This window comes from Neophocaena asiaeorientalis, unplaced genomic scaffold, assembly GCF_003031525.2.
Source record: "Neophocaena asiaeorientalis asiaeorientalis breed wild unplaced genomic scaffold, Neophocaena_asiaeorientalis_V1.1 scaffold183, whole genome shotgun sequence".
In the NCBI taxonomy this organism is placed as follows: Eukaryota; Metazoa; Chordata; class Mammalia; order Artiodactyla; family Phocoenidae; genus Neophocaena; species Neophocaena asiaeorientalis.
Genome location: NW_020175199.1, coordinates 308,121 through 333,907, shown reverse-complemented (window position 1 = coordinate 333,907; position 25,787 = coordinate 308,121). Strand labels below are relative to the sequence as shown.

Here is a 25,787-nt window from a genome sequence, read left to right as displayed (position 1 = left end):
CTCCATATCTGCAGTCCCCATCTGCGGATTCAACCAGCTGTAAATAGAACAGTACAGGGGTATATATTTATTGAAAAAAATCCATGTATAAGTGGACCCCCACAGTTCAAATCCATGTTGTTCAAGGGTCAACCGGAATTTCACATTAATATCTGCTATTATCCACAATGACTCACTCAATTTTGACAGAATTTAACGAACTAAGGAAAATTATATGCTACTGAATGGTTTATAAAAAGTACCCTCTTAAAGTTCACCTACAAAGTCTCATTCAACACAGTTCTTTCACACTGCATACAAATCAATCAAGTATCTCTCAGCAGTTGTCAATTCATGTTTCCCCTAGCTGAACAGAATGAACTATTTATGGACTAAATATGCTGAAAGAGTACTAACAAAACGACACACAGAATTCTTTAACAAAATGAAAGCAATATTTTGAAATATCTGCCAGATACTTCCGAGCCTCCTCAGGAATATTAACCTATAATCACTAAGATAAATCTAAACTTATATTTAGCTCTTATTCTTTTAAAACAAACAACTGAAAATGCTTAATGAAATAGGAATATAGATCTTACCAATGCAGGCCACTGAATCTGTTTGCTCTTTGATCCCTGAGTCTGGCTAGGGTTGTTCCTTCTGGCCCAGATTAAGTGGTATTCCACCAAGAAGGTTGAAAAATCTTCATAAACTTTAACCCACTCTCGTTTATCCCACTCAAGATGATCAAATTCCACATACACCTATGGAAAAGAAAACATAAACTCCATAAACAACACAATGTGATATTTTAAAATATAAGCCATGAAGTTAAATTAGAAAAGCCATTAACAAATTCATTATTCAAATTAATATTTCTCTTAAAAATCATTATTTATCTAACATCTCCTTAACCAAATTATAACCCTTACCTATTGTATGGCAGGAAGATAAACTGTAAGTTTATTAAGAAAAGCAATTTACACAATATTGGTCAGTACAGACCAGCGAATATCTACTAAAGACATACTAAAGAACTATGTTGATACTGATGATTCTAGAAGCAGAAGTCAGGAAATGTTTTCTGAGGACCAAATAGTAAATATTTTAGGCTTTGCAAACCATATGGCCTCTGCCATAACTACTACTTTCTGACTTTGTAGTATCGAAGTAGCCACAGACAATATGTAAACAAATGAGTTTGGCTTTGTTCCAATAAAACTTTAATTACAAAGACAGGAGGCAGTGCAAGGATGGTTCAACATATGAAAAATCAATCAATGTTATATACCACATTAACAGAATGAAGAAAACTATATGATCATCTTAACTGACAAAGAAAAAGCATTTGACAAACTCAACACCCTATCATTATAAAAATAGTCAAACTAGGAATAGAATGAAACTACCTTAACTTAATGAAGATAATAATGAAAAACTCACAGCTGAATCATACTCAATGATGAAAGACCGAAAGCTTTTCCATCAAAACAGGAACAAGACACGCGTGATGTATTTGGAAAACTGAAGCTGACGCTTCTATGCTAAGTCATTCAATCATTCAACTCTTCTTTCCCCACCGTCATCCTTTTCATTCATAGAGCTGTCCTCCCTATTACATTATGAGTTATGCTGGAGGCTGTCTTGTTCTTTTCTTTTTCCACCCATCTTTTGCTCCCTTACACCTGAAGTGTTTCAGTTTCCACTTATTTAAATTCTGTTTGTTCTTCTGGCCTTGTTCAAGTTCTTAGAGGATGTTTATAACCCCCACTTCGATTCAAACATTTGAACATTTACAAGCAGTTTTTTTTCCCCAGTTTATATTAGTATATAATCAAATAATGGGTACAAGCTCACTGAGGGCAGAACTGTTTTAGTGTTCACTGCAGTGCTGCATACATACAAAGTGCTTAACAAATATTACGTATCTCCTGCCTCTTGCAGTCATCGACTTTTAAACATGGAGGCAAACTGCTAAAACACATGTTTGATTTTGAGATATCTGTGCTACTGCCCATTAGGAAGCTAGTTAGATATGCTTACCTATTAGAATTGGGAAACAGAAATACATTGTTCAAGGATTTAATCTCTGTTCATGGTTATCCACATGAAGGCACAAAAGAAGCTCTGTTGGCTTCTTCTAAAAATGCATCCTTAGGGGTTGAACTGAGGTCCAAATGGCGTTATGCAAATATTTCAAACTATACCACTTTCTCCACTACTTTAAATCTTTCAAGATTCTCAATTGTGGTGTAAATGGGTTTTGGGAAACTCCAGGAAACTGAAGCTAAGGCTCAGGAAAACCTTAGCACTATCTTTGCTTTCCCCTCCTGGACAGTAATATGGTCTTGTTGACAAAATATTTCAGCCAAGAACCTAAAGAGCCAAGGTTTATAAACGTCTCTTTATCTAAAAGGACATACTCAATGTAAATGCAAAGCCTTTTATATAAAATTAAAACTTTCAGCTTGAAGTGAACTTTTCTAAACTCATAGTTTATCTTGCATGGACAGTGTCATGGGCAGTTTTAGGAAATCTGCTAGGACCTTGGGGACAAAAGGAAACTAAAACTAGACATTCTGCTGCTTCTTTGCTATGCAGCCAATTTACCTCCATACTATCAACAATAGTGAAGGATTTGAGATTTGACTGTAGACAGACAGGTAGGTAGGTAGATAAATAGTTAGACAGTTGTGTGTGTGTGTCAATCTCTTATTTTTCTACAAAATAAAACAATGACCAGTAACTAGGAAAAGCCCCTATTCTTTCACAATATATTCTATTCAATGACATTTATAAAGAAAATTAAAGTCACACAACTGTTTCTGCTGTAAAAATCAAATGATGTAAGACAAATTTAGTTTTTACCATGGTTTCAATAATAATAATGTTGATATTATATCAATTTAGTGCAATGCAGGCCTCATCTTTTTATTTACTGCAAAGGAAAGGTGGGGATCTACATAATGTCATGTGAGAGCTACGAAGAGTTCCCAGGCCTGATTCTGCCAAAACCAACCAGCCACCACAGGCTAAAACTACTTAGACTCTAAGAATCTTTGATGTTAAAAATAAAAGCGTTAGACTACACTAACATTCCTCAAAATATAATCTATATTATAGAATCATCATTTCTTTGTATATAAATAAGCATTAGGGAAGCCAAATAAGTCATGCACAAAGTTCATGAACTAATAAGTAATAAATGTCTAATTTTACCAGAGGTCTCAGAGTGTCTTTTAACATGCCAGTGTTCATTATGCATTATTAATAACAAGGGAGTTTATACCGTGAGATTTTTCCCAATTTCTTTGTCCATAAAATCTTCTATTATGGGGTACTTAATATTTTTCTATAAAATAGCAGTAGGGGGAAAAACAGACTAGTTTTTTCACACAATTTACCTGTCTACAAATTTATATAAATAATTTGGTAATAAGAAATCAAGGGAGAAGGAGAGGAGGGAGATTAGCAGATGCAAACTGGATATTATATATAGGATGGATAAACAATAAGGTTCTACTATACAGCACAAGGAACTATATTCAATATCCTGTAATAAACCATAATGGAAAAGAATATGAAAAAGAATATATATAAATAACATACATAACCTTTTAAAATAGCTTTTATAAACAAACAAAAAAAGAAATCAAGGGGGGGCCAAAACCTGGTCATCTCTGCCCAAATACTCAAGGAGGTAGATAACTAGATACTAAATTAATGGGGTTTAAAGTATAATACAGTAAATGTTTTACTCAAAACATTAAAAAAATGCCCTATGCCTTTATAAAATCAGAAATGTTTAACTATGGCTTATTAATCCATACATGTTAAAAATTAAATTATCAAATTAAAATGGTAATTATAGCAGATTAGGTTAGTTTACCTTCCTCTCTAATGAATAAAGCATATTTATTTCAAAAGATATTTTGTAAGCAGATATTTTATATAAAAGTAATGAAATAGAGGAATACGATAATTCAACAAAGTAATGTTTTTATTATTACTGGCTTAGAGTCGTATTTAAAATAAGTTTTCTAGATTATTGGAAGAAATTGTGAAAAAATTAAAATCATTTGGTGACTTCATTTATTAGTTAAGACAAAAGAGACATTAGAGAAAATAATTGCATGTAAATTATATAAAATAAGGAAGCTAGGTCTCTTTTTAATTTTACTTTACAAAAAACGTAAACAAATGTAACTATAATTTCAGGTTACTTCAAAAGTTTACACTTTTATTAACATTAAAAAGGGTCAAAATTAATAGGCACTCATGAACTAGCCCAAGCTTAAACAAAGGGTATGTTGAGCAATAATCAATAAATCTAAGAATTATTTTAAAGAAATAGGTTGATCTTAGAAAATAATGAACTGTAAATTTAGAATTAAACCTGAGAAATAGTCTGACATAATCCAAGGTATAAGCAGTTTGAAACAATGTTAAGTGGCTTCTGCTATTTCCTCTCTCTTTTTTTTATTACAGCCATCCTAGTAGGTATGATAAAATCCAACATTTTAATAAACAAGTATAATATTCTGTGTAGGTATATTAAATTTGCTATGGTGAACTAAAATTAAAATCATAAGGACAATTCTACAGAGGAGTCCAGTACATAGTCACACTAAAACAGTATATTACTGTAATGACAATCACAAGTAAAATTACAATACACATTGTGATATATAAATCTAGGTTCTGAAAATTCTAAAATAGTCTGGGGATCACAGATAATCATTCATTTCCCAAGGGGAAACCAGTTATTATCAGAGTTAACCAGTATTATTGATAATGGAAATAAAAGCAATACCAGTAACAACGAAAACAGCTAACACTTCAATAGTGCCTGCTATGTCCATATATTAAGCCATTTAATCATTACATATACCCTGTAAGTAGGCACTATTAGGATCAACTTTTTCAGAAGCAGAAACTGAGATACAGAGAAATTAGTTGCTTAAGGTCAAACACCTAGTAAATGATGGAATCAATGAAAACAATAAGATAGCTTCCAAGAGGCTTCACAGTTACACAGCAGCATAGTCCCTACAAGGTGATGCACAGAGCAAGTGATAAATCACTTGAATAAAGAGGGATGTCTGGGTAGCTGACTCCTTTGTGGCGTAAAGGTAGAAGAACCACACACTTTAAATGGCCTTAAGATTTTCCACAATGAGTCTGCAAGTTAGAGCCCTAGGGGGCAAAATGAGAAAAAGGGTCAAACAAAGATAGCAAATAGTAAAATAAAAGAGACCAAGCTTGCTTTCAGTATCTATATTGTTTAATAAAAGAGACTAAGCGAGCTTTCAATATCTATATTGCTTACTCCTCTTCTCTATGAATTACTTACCTACTACTTGGTGACTAACAAGATGCATCAAGAAATGCAAACTATTCAAAGATGCTTAAGTTACAATTACCTTCTTTATATCTAATGAAAAAGAATTATATTCCCATCATCTTCAAAGTTCCTTATTACATTATATAATTCAGTATATATACTACTATCTTTTGGATAAATTATGCATAGTATTTAACATAATATCATTGATGATGATGACTGTCTTAGTCTGCTTGTGCTGCCTTAACAAAATACCTTAAACAACAAAAACTTATTTTCTCACAGTTCCAGAGGCTGGAAGACTGAATAGAGCAAGGTCTGCTTATTTGGAGGACTCTCTCCTTGGTTGTAGACAAGCTGCCTTCTCACTGTGTGCTCACATGACCTCTTCTTTGTGGGAGCACAGACAGTCTCTTTTTATTAGGGCACTAATCCAATCATGAGGGTCCCAGCCTCATGACTTCACCTAACCCTAATTATCTCCCAAAGACCCCATCTCCAAATACCTTCACATTGGGAGTTAGGACATATGAATTTGGGGAGACACAAACACCAAGTCTATAACATTAGTAATGATAGCAGCAGCTAAAATTTGAGGGCTTACAATGTGTTGGGTAAGGTTTTACAAAAGAGAAAACTAAGGCATAGAGAAGTTAAGCAATTTACAGCTTTTGGACAATTATTCAAATGATACACAACTGAAAATGGCTAAAAAGGACAAACACCATCAGTTCAGCTCTTTTTTAGCATAAGGAGGCATTTTAGAGACCACAGTAGTTTCTAGACAATATAAAAGATGAGGAAGAGAGAGAAGGAGCTTTACCAAACAAGGAGGAAAAAGCTTTCCAGGAGCACAAACTCTGGGGATGCTTTTAAAGCACAGGAATGAATTAATGAAGAGAGCTCTTCTATGGGTTAAAAGGGATTCCTGGGAATAGTTTACAAAACTGAAGGCATTAGGATGTAACTCAAGAGTTTAAAGGAGAGGGAGAGCAACTAAATATATAACAAAGAAAAACCTAAGTTAAATGCAAAGTCCTGAATACTACAAATGCTTGTTAATAAATCCCCAACATAATTTGTTTAGAGAAGACTCAATTCTGGTTTTGGTCTTTTGAGACATGATTAGAAACTGAATTAACTATTAATGTTTTTATAGAAAAGAGGTCAAATGCAGAAGCTCCCATAATATAGCATTCCAATTCTAGGAGTACTTTTAAAAGTAGGTTGGAAATCTTACAACACAATGTGAGTATCAGTCGTCTACTAAGTATGTTAGTTTTTTTTTTTTTTTTCCTTAGCAATTGATTATTAGCCTCTTAAGCTCGGTCCTAGAGCTCCACAGTTTTGAAAATTTATGCTGGCAGTCTTCTACTTTCAATCAACCAACTGGCAAGCCATTCTCAAAACTTTTCTGCCGCTATTACTGCTACCAACTCCAAATCCAGTGACCCCTTTCATAGCTTTCTCTTCCAGCTACAAGATGCTTTGTTCCTTCCTTCTTGTAAAAGAACATAATAAAAAACTGGGTCTTTCCTCCCCCTATCTATAACAGAGACTATACTATGTTCTTGTCTATAACCATGCGGTCTTTCTTTAACTGGGCTCCAGAAGACAGTGTAATAGGCAGTTAACCTTTCACGTAGCTGAGGCAGCTCAAAATCATCACTGATACTCTTCTTTTCAGATTTGGTTTTCCAGTTAAGTAACTTCTCAAAGAGTTGGCCAGAGGTAAAATATATTTCTCTGATACTTTGAATTAAAAAATCAAGTACTTTTATTCCTTATTTTCACAGTACTGAAAACTACTTCTGCTTTTACTTTTTTTTTTTTTTGTACTGTTAATTTCCTCCATTTACCTTCTGAAATAGATTTTTAAGAAAGTTACCATAGAAATGAAGACTTGCTATAACAATGTAAAGCAGTGGTGAATGTCCTTTCTTTATACTATTTATAAAGAACTCAGCACTGGGGCATTGGTAACTGAGTCGTAAAATTAAAATACACTTCTGTTTCTCGATCTAACTGTTCACGTGTATGTTAATAAAATATTTAATTAATTGAGATTGAGAAGCATGCTACTTATTTTATCAATGAAGAAAACTAAGTAACAGAGGAAAGTGTACCTTGAAAGGCAGAAACAAATATATCTGAGCAAAAATGTACTGTGTTCTAAATATATTATTTTTATGTAGGACAATAGCACTGCTATCCAACTGAAATACGACAGAACTAAAAAAAAACGAGCTAAAAGGCTCCTAAGGAGCCAAGGAAGATGTTACAAATTCCATCCCCTACAGGCAAATGCACTTTATGCAAAGGTAAACTCTCTCATCTTGTGTCAGACCTTACTGACACTAGTATAAAGATAATAATACCATTATCTAGTTTCCAAGTCTAAAGCAGATTATAAAAGCAAAACAAGGAGAGAGCCTCTGAAGACATGCTTCCATAGCATTCTAAAAACTATAAAAAAGTTTCATGAAGACTTTAGAAAATCTTTCACCCTAGGACTCAAAATTGGTCAGAAAATAGTATCACTGTATTATAATTTATATTAAATGGGCATTTGTTTAATTGAAAAATATATGCAAAACATTTTTTTAAAAACCCTCTATCATTTACTTTCATAGCACCATATACTTTGTACCATTTGACACAGATAAAATATGTGTATATTTAATGTTTGTCCCCTCTATTACTAGTTTGTAATAAATATGTTTAATGAGTGATGCAGAAAAAGTCTTAATTTATATCCAGAATCATCTAAGATGATACATAAATGTATTTTAGAAAACTCTCATGCAAATGGCTAATGTATTTAACACATATTCTATAACATTTATACACCAGCTTTATTCATAATTGCCAAAATTTGGAAGTAACCAAAATGTCTTTCAATAGGTGAACAGATAAACAAGTTGTGGTACATCTATACAATAAAACATTACTCAATGATTTTTAAAAAAAAGTTAGACCATCAGAATGAAACAACTGTTTTTAGTCACTGTCAAAATTCACTACTAGTGTATTACTTAAAGTTAATCAGTCCTTCTTTAATACTACTACACTTCCAGTTAACTAACACAGTATTCAATATCAGAATTTGTATTTGGACAATTATACAAGGCTTTTCCTACCAACCTAAGGTCTCAAGACAGTGCCAGTGTAGAGTGTTATGAAGAGCACTGGGGAAAGAAATTTCAGCCACCTAGCTTTTGAGACATCAACAGCACTTAAGCAGTTAAGTCATCTGAAATTATAACTAAAACTAACAGAATTTTTAAATAATGGTACCAGAATATTCACTATCAGAATAAGTACTCATACTAAAACTGTGCACTCATTTTGAGGTAGATATTTATTATATTTTTTCTACTGCAGAAAGAAAACCGTAAGATTCCCAAGTCTTTTTATTTTTTGAATTGAAAACTAGGGTTTACTATCCTTGTCAAACATTTTAGATACAAGAATTACTCTAGGCATAGGAGAATGACCTCATTATGCTTCATCCCTATCATATACTTGGCTGATACCTGTATTAAAGGATAGCAGGTGTCATTACAAAGGGTCATTGCACAATTATTATTAGGTGTCTCACCCATATATGCTGTATTCCAAGACACAATTATCACCAGAGATCCCTGACACTTACTTTGTGGAGATCATCTGGACTTCCTTGGCCTCAGATCCTTTGATCTTAAATTGAGTCTGAAACCATTTAAATTTCCTGGGCTGCCAAATTACCTTTCATGTGTTTTCGAGAATAGAGAGCCCTGTGTGGTGTTTTCTGTAAACATAAAGAGGATAACCTACCAAGCAATGATCAAAATATGGAATATACCTTTGCTTATTTCCAGGGACCTAGTTTTAGGCCATCTACCTCATAGGGCTAGAAAATCTATTAGTGGATCTATGTAAAAACTGTAAAGCCAATTTGTTGTACTTTGGGAGGCCCCCCCAATTAATTTTTTAGCAATAAATTTATAATTGTACTTTTCTTTCTGCCTCAAGGATACTGTGGCTAGCAATAGGTTTTATTATGAATTTGCTGAGTCATGTCTAAAAAGCACATAGTTACCATTAAGACTTTACCTTACTTCAACTATAAAGGATAGTTCCATCTGTCAGATAAAAGTATGAATTTTTAAATTTATGAGAAAATAAACATGAGGAATATCCCTCCTCTCAAAAAAACAAACAACTTGCACCTTTGAGACTGTATGTGCATTCTGACCAAATATACCTTTATCCCTAACAGAAGTCAACCATAAATAAATAATGGACTCTTTCTATCATGGTGGGCCAGCAATCCAGTTTGACAGAGTCTGATCTCTCACTGAAGCTGAGACTAAGCACCAGAGCCCAGAAACCTGAGAGAAGCACCTTGGTTTCTGGAGTCTTCGGTGGGAAGAGAATATATAACGCCATACACTCCTGATTCGCATCAAAGCAGTTAGCAGTATTTTAAGAAAATAAAAAGTAGCAGAAATTGATCAAAATAAGTTTAGGACGTGTATGAGAAAATTACAAAACACGCATTTTAAAAAAATGAAGGTCTAAATAAATAAAAGGACAGATACACTGTGTTTGTTACTCTAAAGACGCAATATTCTTAAAGAAAAATTTCCCCCCAATTGATCTATAAACTAAATGCAATTCCAATAAAAATCGCAGCAGGATTTTTGCAGACTCTTAATTTATATAAGAGGCAAAAAGATATAGAATAGACCAAACAACTTCAAGAAAGAAGAAAAAAGTTGGATGACTCACACTAATTGGTTTCAAGACGCATTACAAAGCTACATTAATCAAGACAGTGTGGTAGTGACAAAAGACACACAAATCAATGTAAGAGAATAAAGTCCAGAAACAGATCCATATAGAACTGACAACTGATTTCTGACAACTGTACAAATGCAATTCAAAGGAGATAACCTTTTCAACAAATGATGCTGGGATAACTGGACACCCCTATGCAAACAAAACAAAACAACCCCCCCGGAAACCCTTCAATCCATACTTAACACCATATACAAAACTTAGGCCAAAACAGGTATAAAGTTAAACGTAAAACCTAAAACTTTTTGGAAGAAAGTCTTTGTGGCAAATAATTCTTAGAAATGACTTCAAAAGCACAAAACATAAATGAAAAAATTTAATTATTTAGATGTCATCGAAATTTAAAGTTTTTGCTCTGGGAAAGACAATGTTAAGAAAATGAAAAGCCACAGACAGGACAAAAAAAAATTATAAATTGTTTATCTGACAAAAGACTTGTATCCAGGATATATAAAGAACTGCCAAAATTCAAGAGAAAGAAAACAAAGCAATCAAAAAACATAGGAAAAGATTTGAACAGATACTTCACCGAAGAAGATATACAGGTGGCAAATAAGCTAATGAAAAGATACTCAAAATCATTAGTCATTGGAGAAATGCAAATAAAAAGCACAATGAGATATTACTGCATACCTAACAGTATGGCTAAAATTTCAGCCTTGTGAAATAAAACTTGTACTTAAACAAAAGCCTGTATATGAATGTTTAGAGCAGTTTTACTTTTAATAGACAAAAGTTACAAACAACACAAACAGGGAATGGATGAACAAACTATGGTATATCCATATAATGAAATATTTCTCAGCAATAAAGAGGAAGAAACTACTGATACCGGCAACAATATGGATAAATCTCGAATGCATCAGGATAACTGAAAGAAGCCTGACTCAAAAGGTTATCTATTATATGGTTCTATTCACATGACATTCGGGAAAAGACAAAAAAAGGACTGAGAATTGATTATTAATTGTCCAGGGTTAAAGGGGGTGGAGGATTTGAAGGTTTGACTACAAAGGAGTGGTAACAAAAGGAAATTCTATGGGAGAGTGATTTAACTGTTATACATGTTGATTGTAGTAAAGGTTACCCTACAATGCCATTGTCCTAACTCAAAGAACTGTTCACCAAAAAAAGTAAATTTTACTCTAATTTAAAAAAAAAATTGTAAGTAGAAAATTTAACTGAAAAGGTAAAGAAGGAGGAATGAGCGTGATGGAAAACTATGCCACTGCCTTCTCCCAAAGGAATGATGTAATAGTATTATACTTATTGGTATTCTACTATAAAGCTTCATATGCCTTTTGGGGTAAAGAATAAAATAATGGGATGGCAATCATATATTCTCACGGGCCAGAAATTTCTGCAATTATACATTATCATGGTATGGGTTGATCCCAGGATCCTTTTTCCTTGAGAAAGAGAAAGAAAGAATGTAAGTCCCCTGACATAGCCAACTCCACCCTTCCCATTTTTTGCTTTGAAAAGGCAAATGTGGAAGTAGAAGTGAGGGTGAGGAAAGAGCTATGGAAACACTAACAACCTGAAATTAAACACACACACACTCCCCAAATGCCATATAACTGGTTACGTACCAACTTCAGCTGAAAAAGAAGAACATGCCCTACAATGAAAAGGACATAAATGTCAGGTCCCAGAAAGTTTAAGATATGGAACTTATTTATAAACTTGCAAATGTTTTGTTTCCAGGAGCTCTTAGAAGGGGATACCCCAATTTTTTAAAGAGAAACTAACGATACCTTTTCATCATAGGCACAAGGGGTCACTGGAGCACAGAGTTATTAGGTATGCCTTGTGCTACACCTAAGGACTTCCCCATTGTTCAGCCAAAAAAAGGAAACCAACAGTTGGTACACTTAACTGTATTTCTGTTTTTCTCAGTTGAAGAAAGATTTTACAAGACTGGATTTAAATGTACGCATTTTTTCATCAATCAAACTCATGGAATGAATTTTTCCTTCTATCAAACCCTATCAACAAAAACTGTTTTGCTCTCTTAATTCTGATTAGGTCAACTATAATGCTTGAATTTAATAAATATCCACAGAGCCCCTCAAATGAAAATCACCACTATTTAACTGATCTCATCTTTTAATCTATGGTTCTCCACCACAAGAGAGTGAAAGACACAAACACTTAAATTCATAAATAATTCTTCAACTATTTAGTATGCTAGATTACTGACAGATTTTGGATACAAGAAAAGATATCTTGAAAAATCTAATTGTCCTTTTTTAGTTTTAACTTTTTTTTTTAACCCCACATTTGTTTATTTATTTATTTTTGGCTGTGCTGGGTCTTCGTTTCTGTGCGAGGGCTTTCTCTAGTTGTGGCAGGCGGGGACCACTCTTCCTCGCGGTGCGCTGGCCTCTCACTATAACGGCCTCTCTTGTTGCGGAGCACAGGCTCCAGACACGCAGGCTCAGTAGTTGTGGCTCACGGGCCTAGGTGCTCCACGGCATGTAGGATCTTCCCAGACCAGGGCTCGAACCTGTGTCCCCTGCATTAGCAGGCAGATTCTCAACCACTGCGCCACCAGGGAAGCCCTTAACTTTTCATTATATAGAGAAATAACAATGGATGCCCATGTGTCCATCATCTAGTTTCAACAATTTCACCCCATGGCCAATCTTCTTTATACTAAAAAAATTGTTAATTCTGCAAAATTATTCATTATCAGTCATCATTCAAGTTTCCCAGGATAGTCTTTTTTTTTCCTTTTCAGTTTGTTCAAATTAAGACCCAAACAAGTTCCACAAATTGCAACTGGTTGACATGATTCTTACATCTTTTTATCTATATAGGTTCTACCATCTCTTTTCCTCCTGCAACTTTCTTGTTAAAGAAGTCAAGTCATTCGTTCCAGTCTTCAGTTACCTGTATTTTGCTGATTATACACTTCTGTGGCATTTTTAAACATGTTCCTCTGTCCCTGTATTTTCTGTAATTGTTGAATCTAGAGTCTTAAATTCCGAACTGATAGAGAAGACAACCTCACACTGTACCGTGTTCGTCATTGAGGCATATATGTATTACCATGTATCTTTCTGTGGTAATAGCAGCCAATGACAAATATTGCCTAAATCCACTACTTCACTGACAGTTGCATAATAGTGATACACACATTTTATCATTCCTTCATTTACTATCTGGAATATGTCTAATAAGTGAAAATTCCCCTCATCAAATCTTCAGTATCCAAGAGGTAGTTTGTTTAGGAAAGGAAAAGTAAATGCTTGATTTTTATGAGTTTTTCAAATACAGTTGCCCCTCACAATATCTGCAGGGGACTGGTTCCAGGACCACCACCCCTCCACCCTCAGTTCACACTCATGGACACCAAAATCCACGATGTTTAAGTCCTTTATTTAAAATGGCGCAGTATTTGTGTATAACCTATGCCCCCCCATGTACGTTAAATCATCTTTAGATTATGTATAATACCTAATACATTGTAAATGCCATGTAAATAACTGCACATACAATGTAAACGCTATGTAAATAGTTATCAGTGCTGGGCAATTTCAAATTTCACTTTCTAAAATCCACCCCCTTCCCCCCCAAGTATTTTCAATTCATGGTTGGTTGACTCCACAGATACAGAACTCACAGATATGGAAGGCCATGGAAAACAGACTGTAATGAGTTAGTATCCTAACGTCCCAGAATGGTAAATGAGAGGTTTTTAGGGGAGGGATCACTATTAAAAACTCTTGGATTTAAATAAATGTAGTAATGCTTCAAATCACTGCAGTTTTTATTCCTATTGCTTTCAAATTTCCCACCTTTGGCCAGTGAGAGCCTCTTCAATTAGTTTCTGAGTCTTCTAGACATGACCTTAGTAGTCTTTGATAGCTTCCTTGCTTCCAGAATAACAAAATACCCCAGGGTCATCTTGTCCAACTCCTGCCTCAGACCTGAAATCAACCATATATCCATATATACTTCTCAATAAGAAATAGCTTTCAGAGACAACAATCTGGGTTCTAGGAGTGCTCACCACTCCTGAGCTGGTCAGATATACTGGTCAGAGTTAGTATGTCTTGATACTTCCAAATAAAATTCTACATTTTTTTTAAACGACATCAATCTTATATCCCTATCTCATTTCTCCCATATTGAAGATCCTGTTAAACAATGACACCAACACAAATCCATTTACTTTGCTGCACAATACATATACAACAATCTAGGAACAATACCAACACTGTGATTAATGAAAACATTGTTCTTATGTTGCTCTTTTGTCCTTAAGGTATAACCTACTAGGCATGTATAATCAAGTTACTGTGTTATAAAGTCACTTAAAATAGTTCCTTCCTACGGTTATACTATACACTTATGCTTCTTTGTTTCATTTTGCTTTCACTTTTAGGATCTTTTGTTTTGTTTTGTTTTTGCAGTACGCGGGCCTCTCACTGTTGTGGCCTTTCCCGTTGTGGAGCACAGGCTCCGGAAGCGCAGGCTCAGCGGCCATGGCTCACGGGCCCAGCCGCTCCGTGGCATGTGGGATCTTCCCGGACCGGGGCACAAACCCGTATCCCCTGCATCGGCAGGCTGACTCTCAACCACTGCACCACCAGGCAAGCCCTAGGATCTTAGTTTTTAAAGATTCAAACTTGTTTTAAAATTACATAAAACATTTACATAGTTTCAAAGTCATACCTAAAAAACAAATATATTCACAGAACTCTAGCTATTCCTTCCATCCTTGTTCCCTATGATGGATTAGTTTTTGGTTAATCCCTAGGTTAAAAAAAAATCAAACAGAAATGCACATATACAATATATATATATTTAGTTAAATAACATACTTTATGAATTTTTCTATACCTTATTTTTATTTCATAATATGTATACTGGCCATCATGTCACAGAAGATATTGTTTATTTGCTTGTATACCTATAAAATATTTCATTGGGTAGATCAACGTTTTACTCAGTCACAACTCTATTGATGGGTTATTTCAGTCTTTTGTTATTATAAATGGGGCTGCTATGACTACAGCCTTGTGCACATGTCATTTTGTATTTATGCCAATCTATGTTTGGGATATATTCCTAGAAATAAGATTTACTGGATCAAAGAGTAAATGAGGGGCTTCCCTGGTGGCGCAGTGGTTGAGAATCTGCCTGCTAATGCAGGGGACATGGGTTCGAGCCCTGGTCTGGGAGGATCCCACATGCCGTGGAGCAACTAGGCCCGTGAGCCACAACTACTGAGCCTGTGCGTCTGGAGCCTGTGCTCCGCAACAAGAGAGGCTGCGATAGTGAGAGGCCCGCATACCGCGATGAAGAGTGGCCCCCGCTTGCCACAACTAGAGAAAGCCCTCACACAGAAATGAAGACCCAACAGAGCAAAAATAAATAAACTCCTACCCCCAACATCTTCTAAAAAAAAGAGTAAATGAATATGAATTTAGCTAGAAATTGCTAAATTCCCTACTATAGGAGGTTGCACCAGTTTGTATTCCAATAGACAATGTCTGAGAGTACATACTCCTCCACAAGTTCACCAAATGGATATGTTGTCAATACAGGAAGAGAAGGGAATGAAAGACAATCTGATAAGGTAGAAATTCTCAGTGTATTCACTTTTTACCTTTTATTTTCTATTTTAATGCTCTACTCTTATCTTTATTTCCTGTCTTGTTCTTAGTTTGGGTTTCATTTGCTCTTCTTTTTCTCTCTTAAGGTGGAACCTTAGGTCACTGATTTTACTTTCCTTCTTTCCTTTATGTAAGTATTTAAACTTATAAATTTCTCTCTAAACCAACATTCATTCTCAGGCACTAACATTCTGATGTGCTATATTTTCATTATCATTCGGTTCAAAATGACTTCTAATTTCCCTTATGATTTCTTCTTTGACCTACCAATTTTCCAGAAGTGTACTGTTTAATATTAAACAGTTAAGGTGTTTTCCCCAGACATCATACTGTTATTGATTTCTAATTTAATTCCACTACGTTCCAAGAATATACTCTTGTATTATATCCATGCTTTTAAATTTATTTAGGTGTTCCATACGTATTAATTAAATCAAGGTGATTGATAGCTTTTCGGATCTTTAATGTCTTTGCTAGCTTTTTATGTAGTTGTTCTACCAACTGCTGAAGGAAGGATATTAAAACCTCCAACTATGACTGTGAAATTTTCTATACAAAATCTGTCATTCTGTAAAATTCTGCTTATGTATTTTGAAGCTATGCTATTAGGTACACATATATTTGTCACTGTTATGTCAGAACTGTCCCACTTTTTTTCTGATTGTTAATACTTTCTTGTAGAGTACCTTAGCCACATCAACTCTCATATGGCTACTCTACACATTTTATCTTTTTCTGTTCATTACTTTCAACCTATCTGTGTCTTTGTATCTAAAGTGAATTTCTGGTGGACCATATATGCTTGGATCTTCTGTTTTATCCATTCTGACATTCTCTGTCTTTTAATTGGACTGTTTTAAGTCATTAGCATTTATTGTACTTATTAATTTGGTTGAGTCTATCAATTTACTACTAGTTTTCTGTTTATCACCTCCACCCTATTCACTTGAACAGAAAACCTCTGGGGTAATCTTATTTGAATCCCCGGGATCAAACGTCAAGTCACTTGGGACAGGGAGATGGAGCAGAGGCTGTCATCTCTGTGCAGGGAGCCTGCAGTGAGCTTCAGGGGATGCTGTGCTCCCAGGATTGGTGTGTTGGAGATGACAAGTGTCTTGGCTTGGCCTCCTGAGCCCTGTTGGAGTCTCCTATAGGTCCTCGTGCAGACCAGTGGTCTGTAGACTAACTGGGCTGGACCTGAGGCCAGCTCTCATGTGCTCCTGGTGGGGTTACTGTGATGGCCACTCAAGGGAGACCCCAGGGAGCCACTGTTACTGACTAGGAAATTGTTTTTTGTTTTTTTTTAAATGATTTTGGAATACTGTTTTTTTTTTTTTAGACCGTTCTCATAGTACTTTTTTAAAACTTAAGTCAGCATTGTCTTCCAGTGTTAAAGGTCCCCCTCACCTCTGCATTGAACTTAAGGTGTCAATCAATACAAAGGAATGGAACACCCATCCTGAGCCAATTCCATTATGTGTAAATTCGTACTATTTTAATTTTTTATGCAATCTGATGAGTAGATGAGCTCAGATTTAAAATTCTTAAAAGCATGTTTATTGTAACAAGAATTGTTATGTATTAATACTGCGGTTTTCAATAAAGATTGACTTGTGTTAAAAATAATTATTATTATTTTTGTTCTATTCCTCGTTCTCTGCCTTCTTTTGCATTGCTTGAATATTTTTTAGAATTGTATTTTAACTAATGAAAATTTAAACTTTCTCGTAGCCACATAAAAAAAGGAAAAACAAGACAGGTGAAATTTTAAAATATATTTTAAGCTAATATATCTAAAGGTTATAATTTCAACAAGTAAGCAGTAATTTGAGATTTTTACATTCTTTTACTCATACTAAGTCTTTAAAATCTAGTTTGTATATTATATTTATAGCACATTTCAACTGGGACTAGCCACATTTCAAGGGCTCAACAGCCACAGGTAGTTGGTGGCTACCATATTAGACAGACCAGCTCTACCTCTTTCTGTAGTACAATGTATCGTTTTCTTCATTTTCAGAGTGAGAGGGTTACCTTTAACAGTCTTTGTATCCAGAATTATTTGGTTGCACACTAAAACACTAAATTATGACTCAAACATTTAAAAATGATTTATATTTGTTCACTTCACTTAGCATTTTAATGAAACTTATTTATAAATAAATCTAAAGATTTTAATTAATTCCAACCGATGCAGTTTTCTTTTTAAATCTTTTTCTTAAAAACTACAAAATCCTTAAGAATTTAAAAATGTCTGTTAGCTGAATTTTAAAACTGAAGAGAAACATGAATTTTACTAATATATTTTCAAAATGATAGCAAGCTATTATGTGAGGAGTTATAAATGAAAGGATATGTATGTACTATACAATCAAAAATAAATTAATAAATGTAATGGTTTCTGTAATTACAGATTTCACGTGTGACACGATCAACCAAGACTATTCTGTTAAAAAATAAGTAATTCCCGTATTATGCGAGAATATGGCAGGCTATCCTATAAACTTTTCCCACAATTACTTATTTTCTCTATAGGGAAAGGTTCCCAAACATGTGCTCCATAGAAAAAAAAATATGTTCCCCAAAAGATACATCAAACTGAACTACATTCAAAATGAAACAGAAATTATATATTTTCTTAGACTATAAGATATGAGGATATCTGTACATATTCTAGATTGTATGTGTTTCACAATAAATCCAGAGGTATGACTGAGTATACAAATGTTGGTTACCTAATGGCATTTATGGTTGTCAGAGGAGATAAAGCTTTCTAGGAGCCAAGCAAAAGATAATGAGTTAAATAAGCCAGTATTCACTATGTGAATGTCCATAATTGCATTATTACCACTGATACAATAAATGCAGTCATTTAATTTGGAGTCCTACAAGTGGCCTATGTACACTTTAGTATCACTTTCTATGACAGGCTAAAACAACAGAGTATAAATAATTAATCTGTAGATTCATCTGAAGGTAAGTTTAGAGCTGTCTTATTCTAGAGAATCAACATGAACTACAAATGTGATCCAATATGTAATTTTAAATTTTGTTAGACACATTTACAAAGTGAAGAAAAACAGGTAAATTCTACTAATATATTTTCAAATATATATATATATGAAAATATCATTTCAATGTGCAATCAACAAAAACAATTCATGCAGTATTTTAGGCTTATTTATACTAAGTCCTCAATATTTGTGTGTATTTTACACTTACATCAGATCTCAGTTCACACAAGCTACGTTTTAAGTGCTCCACAGTCACATGTGGCTAGGGCTACCTTACTGAACAGTACAGGTTTAGACTATCTGGAAGATGGAGTATACTAAGCAATCTACCCTAATTTTTACTGCAGTTGAGTTTTGATAAAGACTGGGGAGCTCTGCTGAAACCTGGAGAGGGGATATTTTACATGAGAGCATAGCTAAAATTTAAAAATCTGTCAAGAAGAAGGCAGGGTTGAGCTCCTCTTTAACCACAGCATGTGTTTGAATTAATGACCATCAAGGAAGTAGATTAAGGGGCACAACCAAAATCTTCAATAGAAGATTTTGTCTGTTCAAACACAAACGTAAGTAAGCAATCTAATTCCCCAGGTGCTATGCCCCAAAATTTGGCTATTAATTATATAATTATGTTACATAATTGCCATACACACCAGCAATTCTACTCCAAGGCATCTACTAAAGATACTCAACACAAAGATTTGTATCCACATGTCCAGAAAAGCATTATCCATAAATTTCAAAAAGGAGAATTAACTTAAATATCTGTCTATCACATGGTCAATGGATGAACAAAATAAAGGGGGAAAAAAGCTAAAAAAATAAGGCAAACGCAAAAGACTATATATTGTGTGAGTCTGTTTATGTTAAAGTCTAGGGAAGTCAGAACTATTTTGACAGAAGAGAGATCAGGGGTCAGGAGTGGGGACTTAAGGCAAAGGGACGTGAAGGAACAGTTATGTCAAAATGTATACTTAAAATAGGTAAATATTACCACATAAAAATATTTCAATAAACCTACTAAAAAATTAATATACAGTCAGAAAAAATATTTAGGCCAGACTATTTTCAAAAGTTAACCCAACATTTACTTTAGTCATCAAAGTAATGAAGCTTCAAGGTAAACCTTTTAGACAAAATTAGAAATTTTATTATTGATCTTTTGATTATAGATAGTGGCTGAATCATTATTTACTGATTCACTGTGTTTTACACTCAGTGGAAACTCTGTAAGTGCCTATTACATGTAACTGCAATACAACAGAAGTTTTCAAATACATTGTGTCATTCTATTTTCACTATAATCCCATGAAGAAAAAAAGATGAATATTATTTTAACATATGACAAAACTGTTATCACAGAGGTATCCAAAGGTTCTTCACATACTAAGGGTTGTGACTAAAACTGAAAATAGAAACACTGATGAAGCATCTAGGATGCCTTCTATTATACTTCACAGTGATACCATTCTTAGAAGGGAGATTTGTATGAACCTACGTTAACTTTTTAATTAACACTGCCTATCCAGGGCTTCCCTGGTGGCACAGTGGTTGAGAGTCCGCCTGCCAATGCAGGGGACACGGGTTTGTGCCCTGATCCGGGAGGATCCCACATGCCGCGGAGCGGCTAGGCCCGTGAGCCATGGCCGCTGTGCCTGCGTGTCGCGTCTGGAGCCTGTGCTCCACAACGGGAGAGGCCACAACAGTGAGAGCCCCGTGCACCGCAAAAAAAAAAAACAAAAAAAAACTGCCTATCCACTGAACTATTTTAGCTATTCAATACACAGGTTCTCTCCCCAGCTCCCAATCCCCATCCAAAAACTTTCGTGCCACTCCTTTTGTCAAAACATAAAATCCTTTGTTGCATCATCTCCTATTGCTGAGACTGAAATGTAGCACCACCAATTACAAGTATCTCTGAAATAATGCCAATATAAAAAGAGAGCTCCAATTCTAGCAAAGGAAAGTATGAACACAAAATACTTGGTTATTCTTTTTTTTAATTATTTGTTTATTTTTATTTTTGGCTGCATTGGGTCTTCATTGTCGCACGCAGGCTTTCTCTACTTGTGGCTAGCAGGGGCTACTCTTTGTTGTGATGAGCGGGCTTCTCATTGCTGTGGCTTCTCTTCTTGCAGAGCATGGGCTCTAGGCACGCAGCTTTAGTAGCTGCAGCACGTGGGCTCAGTAGTTGTGGCTCATGGGTTATAAAACGCAGGCTCAGCAGTTGTGGTGCACGGGCTTAGTTGCTCTGCAGCATGTGGGATCTTCCCAGACCAGGGCTCGAACCCCGTGTCCCTTGCATTGGCAGGAGGATTCTTAACCACTGCGCCACCAGGGGAGCCCTCCTTGGTTACTCTTGAACATTAATTCTGCCCTACAGCATTCTAAAACATAACTCCTGAAAACCTACCACAAAGATCTCTGGAATAATACCAGCAAAAATCCAGCATATCCTCAACCTGTTCTCTGAATTTTGTATCCTTTGCCCTGTTCCTCTAAATGAAGTATGGCTCTTCTTCAAAAACACTGTTTTTTGCTGGTAACCTCTCATATTATGACTGTTTTCCTTCCCGGATTCCTTGTACTACTGGGCTTAGAGTTGGACTAGGTCTCTCTTTATTCCCCACTGCACAGACCATACTCCTTCCTTGATCATCCATCCTACCTCAACCACGCCCCTCCCCTCTCCCTGGTTATATATTTTCTCCATATCCTCGATTTCAAACACTTCACTCCTGGAACACTACCTCCCATATTTCCAGCTCACTCTGACATATTCAAGCTGGACCAATCGATCAACCCAACCCAGGGCCTACAACTTTTCATTGTTGTTCTATTATACTACAATTTCACTATAAAATATGTAAAGCTAGAAAAGCAATTTGCAAAAATGCTAATGAAAATTATCCAAGAGTGGTGCACTGATGTATGTTTCCTAAATTTTCCAAGAATGAACATAAATACCACTTTTAAAATAACACTGAAGGTTTTTTAAAAATAAAAAACGTTAATGGAAGAGGGAAGGCGGGGTGGGATGAATTGGGAGGTTGGGGCTGACATATATACACTACTATGCATAAAACAGGTATGACCTAAATGGGAAGGAAATTTTAAAAAGAGTAGATATAGGTACACGTATGACTGATTCACTTTGCTGTACAGCAAGAAACAAATACAACACTATAAAGCAACTATACTTCAATAAAAATTAATTTTAAAAAACTTAATGGGGCTTCCCTGGTGGCGCAGTGGCTGGGAGTCCGCCTGCCGATGCAGGGGACACGGGTTCGTGCCCCGGTCTGGGAGGATCCCACATGCCGCGAAGCGGCTGGGCCTGTGAGCCATGGCCGCTGAGCCTGTGTGTCCGGAGCTTGTGCTCCGCAGCGGGAGAGGCCACAACAGTGAGAGGCCCACGTACCGCAGAAAAAAAAAAAAGTTAATGGAAGAAAATTACCTTTAAGTAATTATTCTTATCTTACCCTTCATCTCAGTTATCCTTCCTTTAAACCATTTCCTAGTCTTACTGGCTAAATGCACATTGAGACAGCATAGCTAAAAATGGCTTAAATTACTATATAGTGGTAGGAGTGGGAGGGATGTGAAAAGGCTGTTATGAAAGTCTGCCAAAACGAAAAGATTTAAAAAAAAAATCAGCCTAGTCAACATTTATCAGAACGGAGGCATTAAAACAAATGTCATATTGTCTTAAACAAAACAAAACCAGTGTGGAGTACCTACTATTTCCCAAAATCAGTGCTGACTGTTTCATGAATTCTCTCATTTCATCATTAGCACATCACTATAAGTTACGTAAATACTGTTAAACTTACTATAATTGAGGAAGCAGTGTTAGAGAATTAAGTAACTTGCCCAATGAAACATAAATACAAGTGATCAAAACAAGGATTTCCATGTAATCTTGTCTCCCTTATGTAACAATACTGTGTATGTAACACAAGAACATTTTGTAAAGTAACCATTAAAAATGCACTGATGGGGACTTCCCTGGTGGCACAGTGGTTAAGAATCTGCCTGCTAATGCAGGGCACATGGGTTCGATCTCTGGTCTGGGAAGATTCCACATGCCGCAGCACAACTAAGTCTGTGCACCACAACTACCGAAGCCCGCGCGCCTAGAGCCAATGCTCTGCAACAAGAGAAGCCACGGCACCGTGAAGCCCATGAACCGCAACCAAGAGTAGCCCCTGCTAACCGCAACTAGAGAAAGCCCCTGCGCAGAAATGAAGACCCAACACAGCCATAAATAAATATCATTCACTTATTTTTAAAAAATGCATCAATGGGGCTTTCCTGGCGGCGCAGTGGTTGAGAATCTGTCTGCCGATGCAGGGGCACAGGTTCGTGCCCTGGTCCGGTAAGATCCCACATGCCACGGAGCGGCTAGGCCCGTGCTCTGCAACGGGAGAGGCCACAACGGTGAGAGGCCCGCATACCGCAAAAAAAAAAAAAAAAAAAATTTTTTTTTAGAGGCCCCCATACGCAAAAAAAAAAAAAAAAAAAAAGCATCGATGATGTAAATTTTATTAAGTCAAGATGTAGAGTATTTTCAAGTTTGGAAAACTGGTAGTAATAATGAATAAAATATTTTTATAATATTCAATATTATGTAAACATATTTATTTTGGAAAAATATATCCTTTTGTTATCAAATTTTCCTGTTTTTCCTTAGCTTCAAGATTTCAATAAATCAACTTATCTAAAAGTTAGATTGGGAAATTTCTTACAGAAAACAACTTTCTACATATTTACAGGATATCTCTAAATCCATTATATTAAATGTAAAAACATCAGAAGCAAGCTTCATTCTTAAAATAGAAAATGATGCTACATGATCATAGGGCCATAAATACATTTAGGTACACAGTGAAAACTCTGATAATTGATACTGAAACTTTTCATTTAATACGCTTTTTAACATAGATATATTAGTTATGAAAACAATTCCTCAACAAATGCAATTTAAGTTATAAGTCAACCTTCTAAATTTAATGCACCTTTCAGGAAACAAAACAAATATGCTGGGCCTAACAAGCAGAGTTCACATCACTGAATACTCTGATGATTAAAATAAGAATTATTATAGGAGACTAAGAATTATTGTTTATTAGATGAAACTTTTAAATTCTAAAACACAGACTTATAGTGGCTGAGGAAGATTCCAAGTAAAAAAAAACACCTCTCTAGTATAGTAGGGTTAAGAAATTCAATCTGTAAAACTCACTTCTGCAGAAGTGAGAATAGAGTAAATGCATTAAATCTCTAAGGTTTATAGGTTGCTTATGATCTGCAAATTTCTGGAATAAGAAATAATATCCGAAGTTACTAATGAGAAAATCTATCATGACATACTCTATATATTCACATATTTACATAATCCTATCTTTTTTAAGTAGTGAATTCAAATAATTTACTTACTCAGGTAAAACTACCATCACAACAACACAAACAGAAGACAATATAAAAGTACTATCCTCTGTGACTTCCCTGGTTGTCCAGTGGGTAGGACTTTGTGCTCCCAATGCAGGGGGCCTGGGTTCAATCCCTGGTCAGGGAACTAGATCCCACGTGCAGGCTGCAACTAAGCAGTTTGTATGCCACAACTAAAAGAGCTTACATGCCACAACGAAGACCGGTGTGCCGCAGCGAAGACCCAGAGCAGGCAAAATAAATAAATACATACATAAATATTAGAAAAAGAAAAGTACTATCCTCTAAAATTAGCTTCTTCACCCCTCCCCTAACAGAGAAAAGGTTATCGTCCTCCTAACAATAACATCTACAAATAGATGGACAGTCTCTCAAGAAACTAATGAAAATAAAACCAATTGATTTTAATATACTACTAAAAACTAGAATCCTTAATTAAAAACCTAGTAATGGATTACCACTAAAATAAACAATAAGAGCATCAAATCCTAACCACTAGACTACCAGGGAGCATCTAAAATAAACAATGAGGGCTTCCCTGGTGGTGCAGTGGTTGAGAGTCCGTCTGCCGATGCAGGGGACACGGGTTCGTGCCCCGGTCCAGGAAGATTCCACATGCCGCGGAGCGGCTGGGCCCGTGAGCCATGGCCGCTGAACCTGCGCGTCCAGAGCCTGTGCTCCGCAGCGGGAGAAGCCACAACAGTGACAGGCCCGCGTACCGCAAAAAAAAATTAAAAAAAATAAAAAATAAACAATGAGAAGAAAATAATTGGGTAGATTTACAAAAAACACTTTTTACATTCTTTTTAAAATATATTTTCCTTCCCTCCTGTCTTTAAAAAATATTTATTGCTTTGTATTGAGCAAATGAATAACATTATGACTAAATGTATAAAACTCATCTGAAAAGAATGTTTTTAGGAATACCTTAATTACCTATTCCCATCAGGATGGAAAAAGTAGACGTGATAACTCCAAGATTTCAGGGCTTAATTCCCCGTCATGTTGCTCCACAGTATGAAATAGCTTCCAAGAGCCCCAGCTGTAGGCTGGGAAGAATCTCTGTACCTATAATCACACAGTGACCACAATATAAATTAGATTTCTGTTGTTATATCACTCAATTTACATTTTAGCAGCCATTAATGGGTGTATTTTAGGGTTTTTCATTTGTTCTAGAATAAGATATTAAAACCTCAAAAAAGATACCAAATCATTCCCCTTACTTTAAATCCCTCTATTAGCTTCTCGTGAGACAAGAATAAAGTCTAAACTTATGCTAGTTGACAAAAACCCTAAAGATCTAGTTTCTGCACTCTTCTCAACCTGCTACAACTACTAGTCCCTTACTCTACAGATTGGTACTATGATTTTCTTTCTGTTCCTGAAACATACCAGGCTCATTCTGATCTCATGGTAGAAAAGAAGCAGAAGATAAAGTTTTACTGCAATGACTAAAAACAGGAATGAAATACAATGTTTGAAACCTAAAGAAATGTCAAGAGAAAGGGAGATGGACAGACTAATCTC

General features: G+C 35.4%; 1 protein-coding gene across 4 annotated transcripts in view; it reads right to left on the bottom strand.

The window, feature by feature from the left end:
- The window catches only part of JMJD1C (jumonji domain containing 1C), a 248,185-nt gene that overhangs the window by 175,699 nt on the left and 46,699 nt on the right, over positions 1 to 25,787 (bottom strand). For all 4 annotated transcript variants that reach the window (XR_003005938.1, XM_024765220.1, XM_024765214.1 and 1 more), the window contains exon 2: positions 582 to 746. Coding sequence is in view for 3 of the 4 variants with exons in the window: in XM_024765220.1 (XP_024620988.1) it covers positions 582 to 746 (165 nt within the window). In the remaining variant the exon portion in view is untranslated. The remainder of the gene's footprint in view (positions 1 to 581; positions 747 to 25,787) is intronic.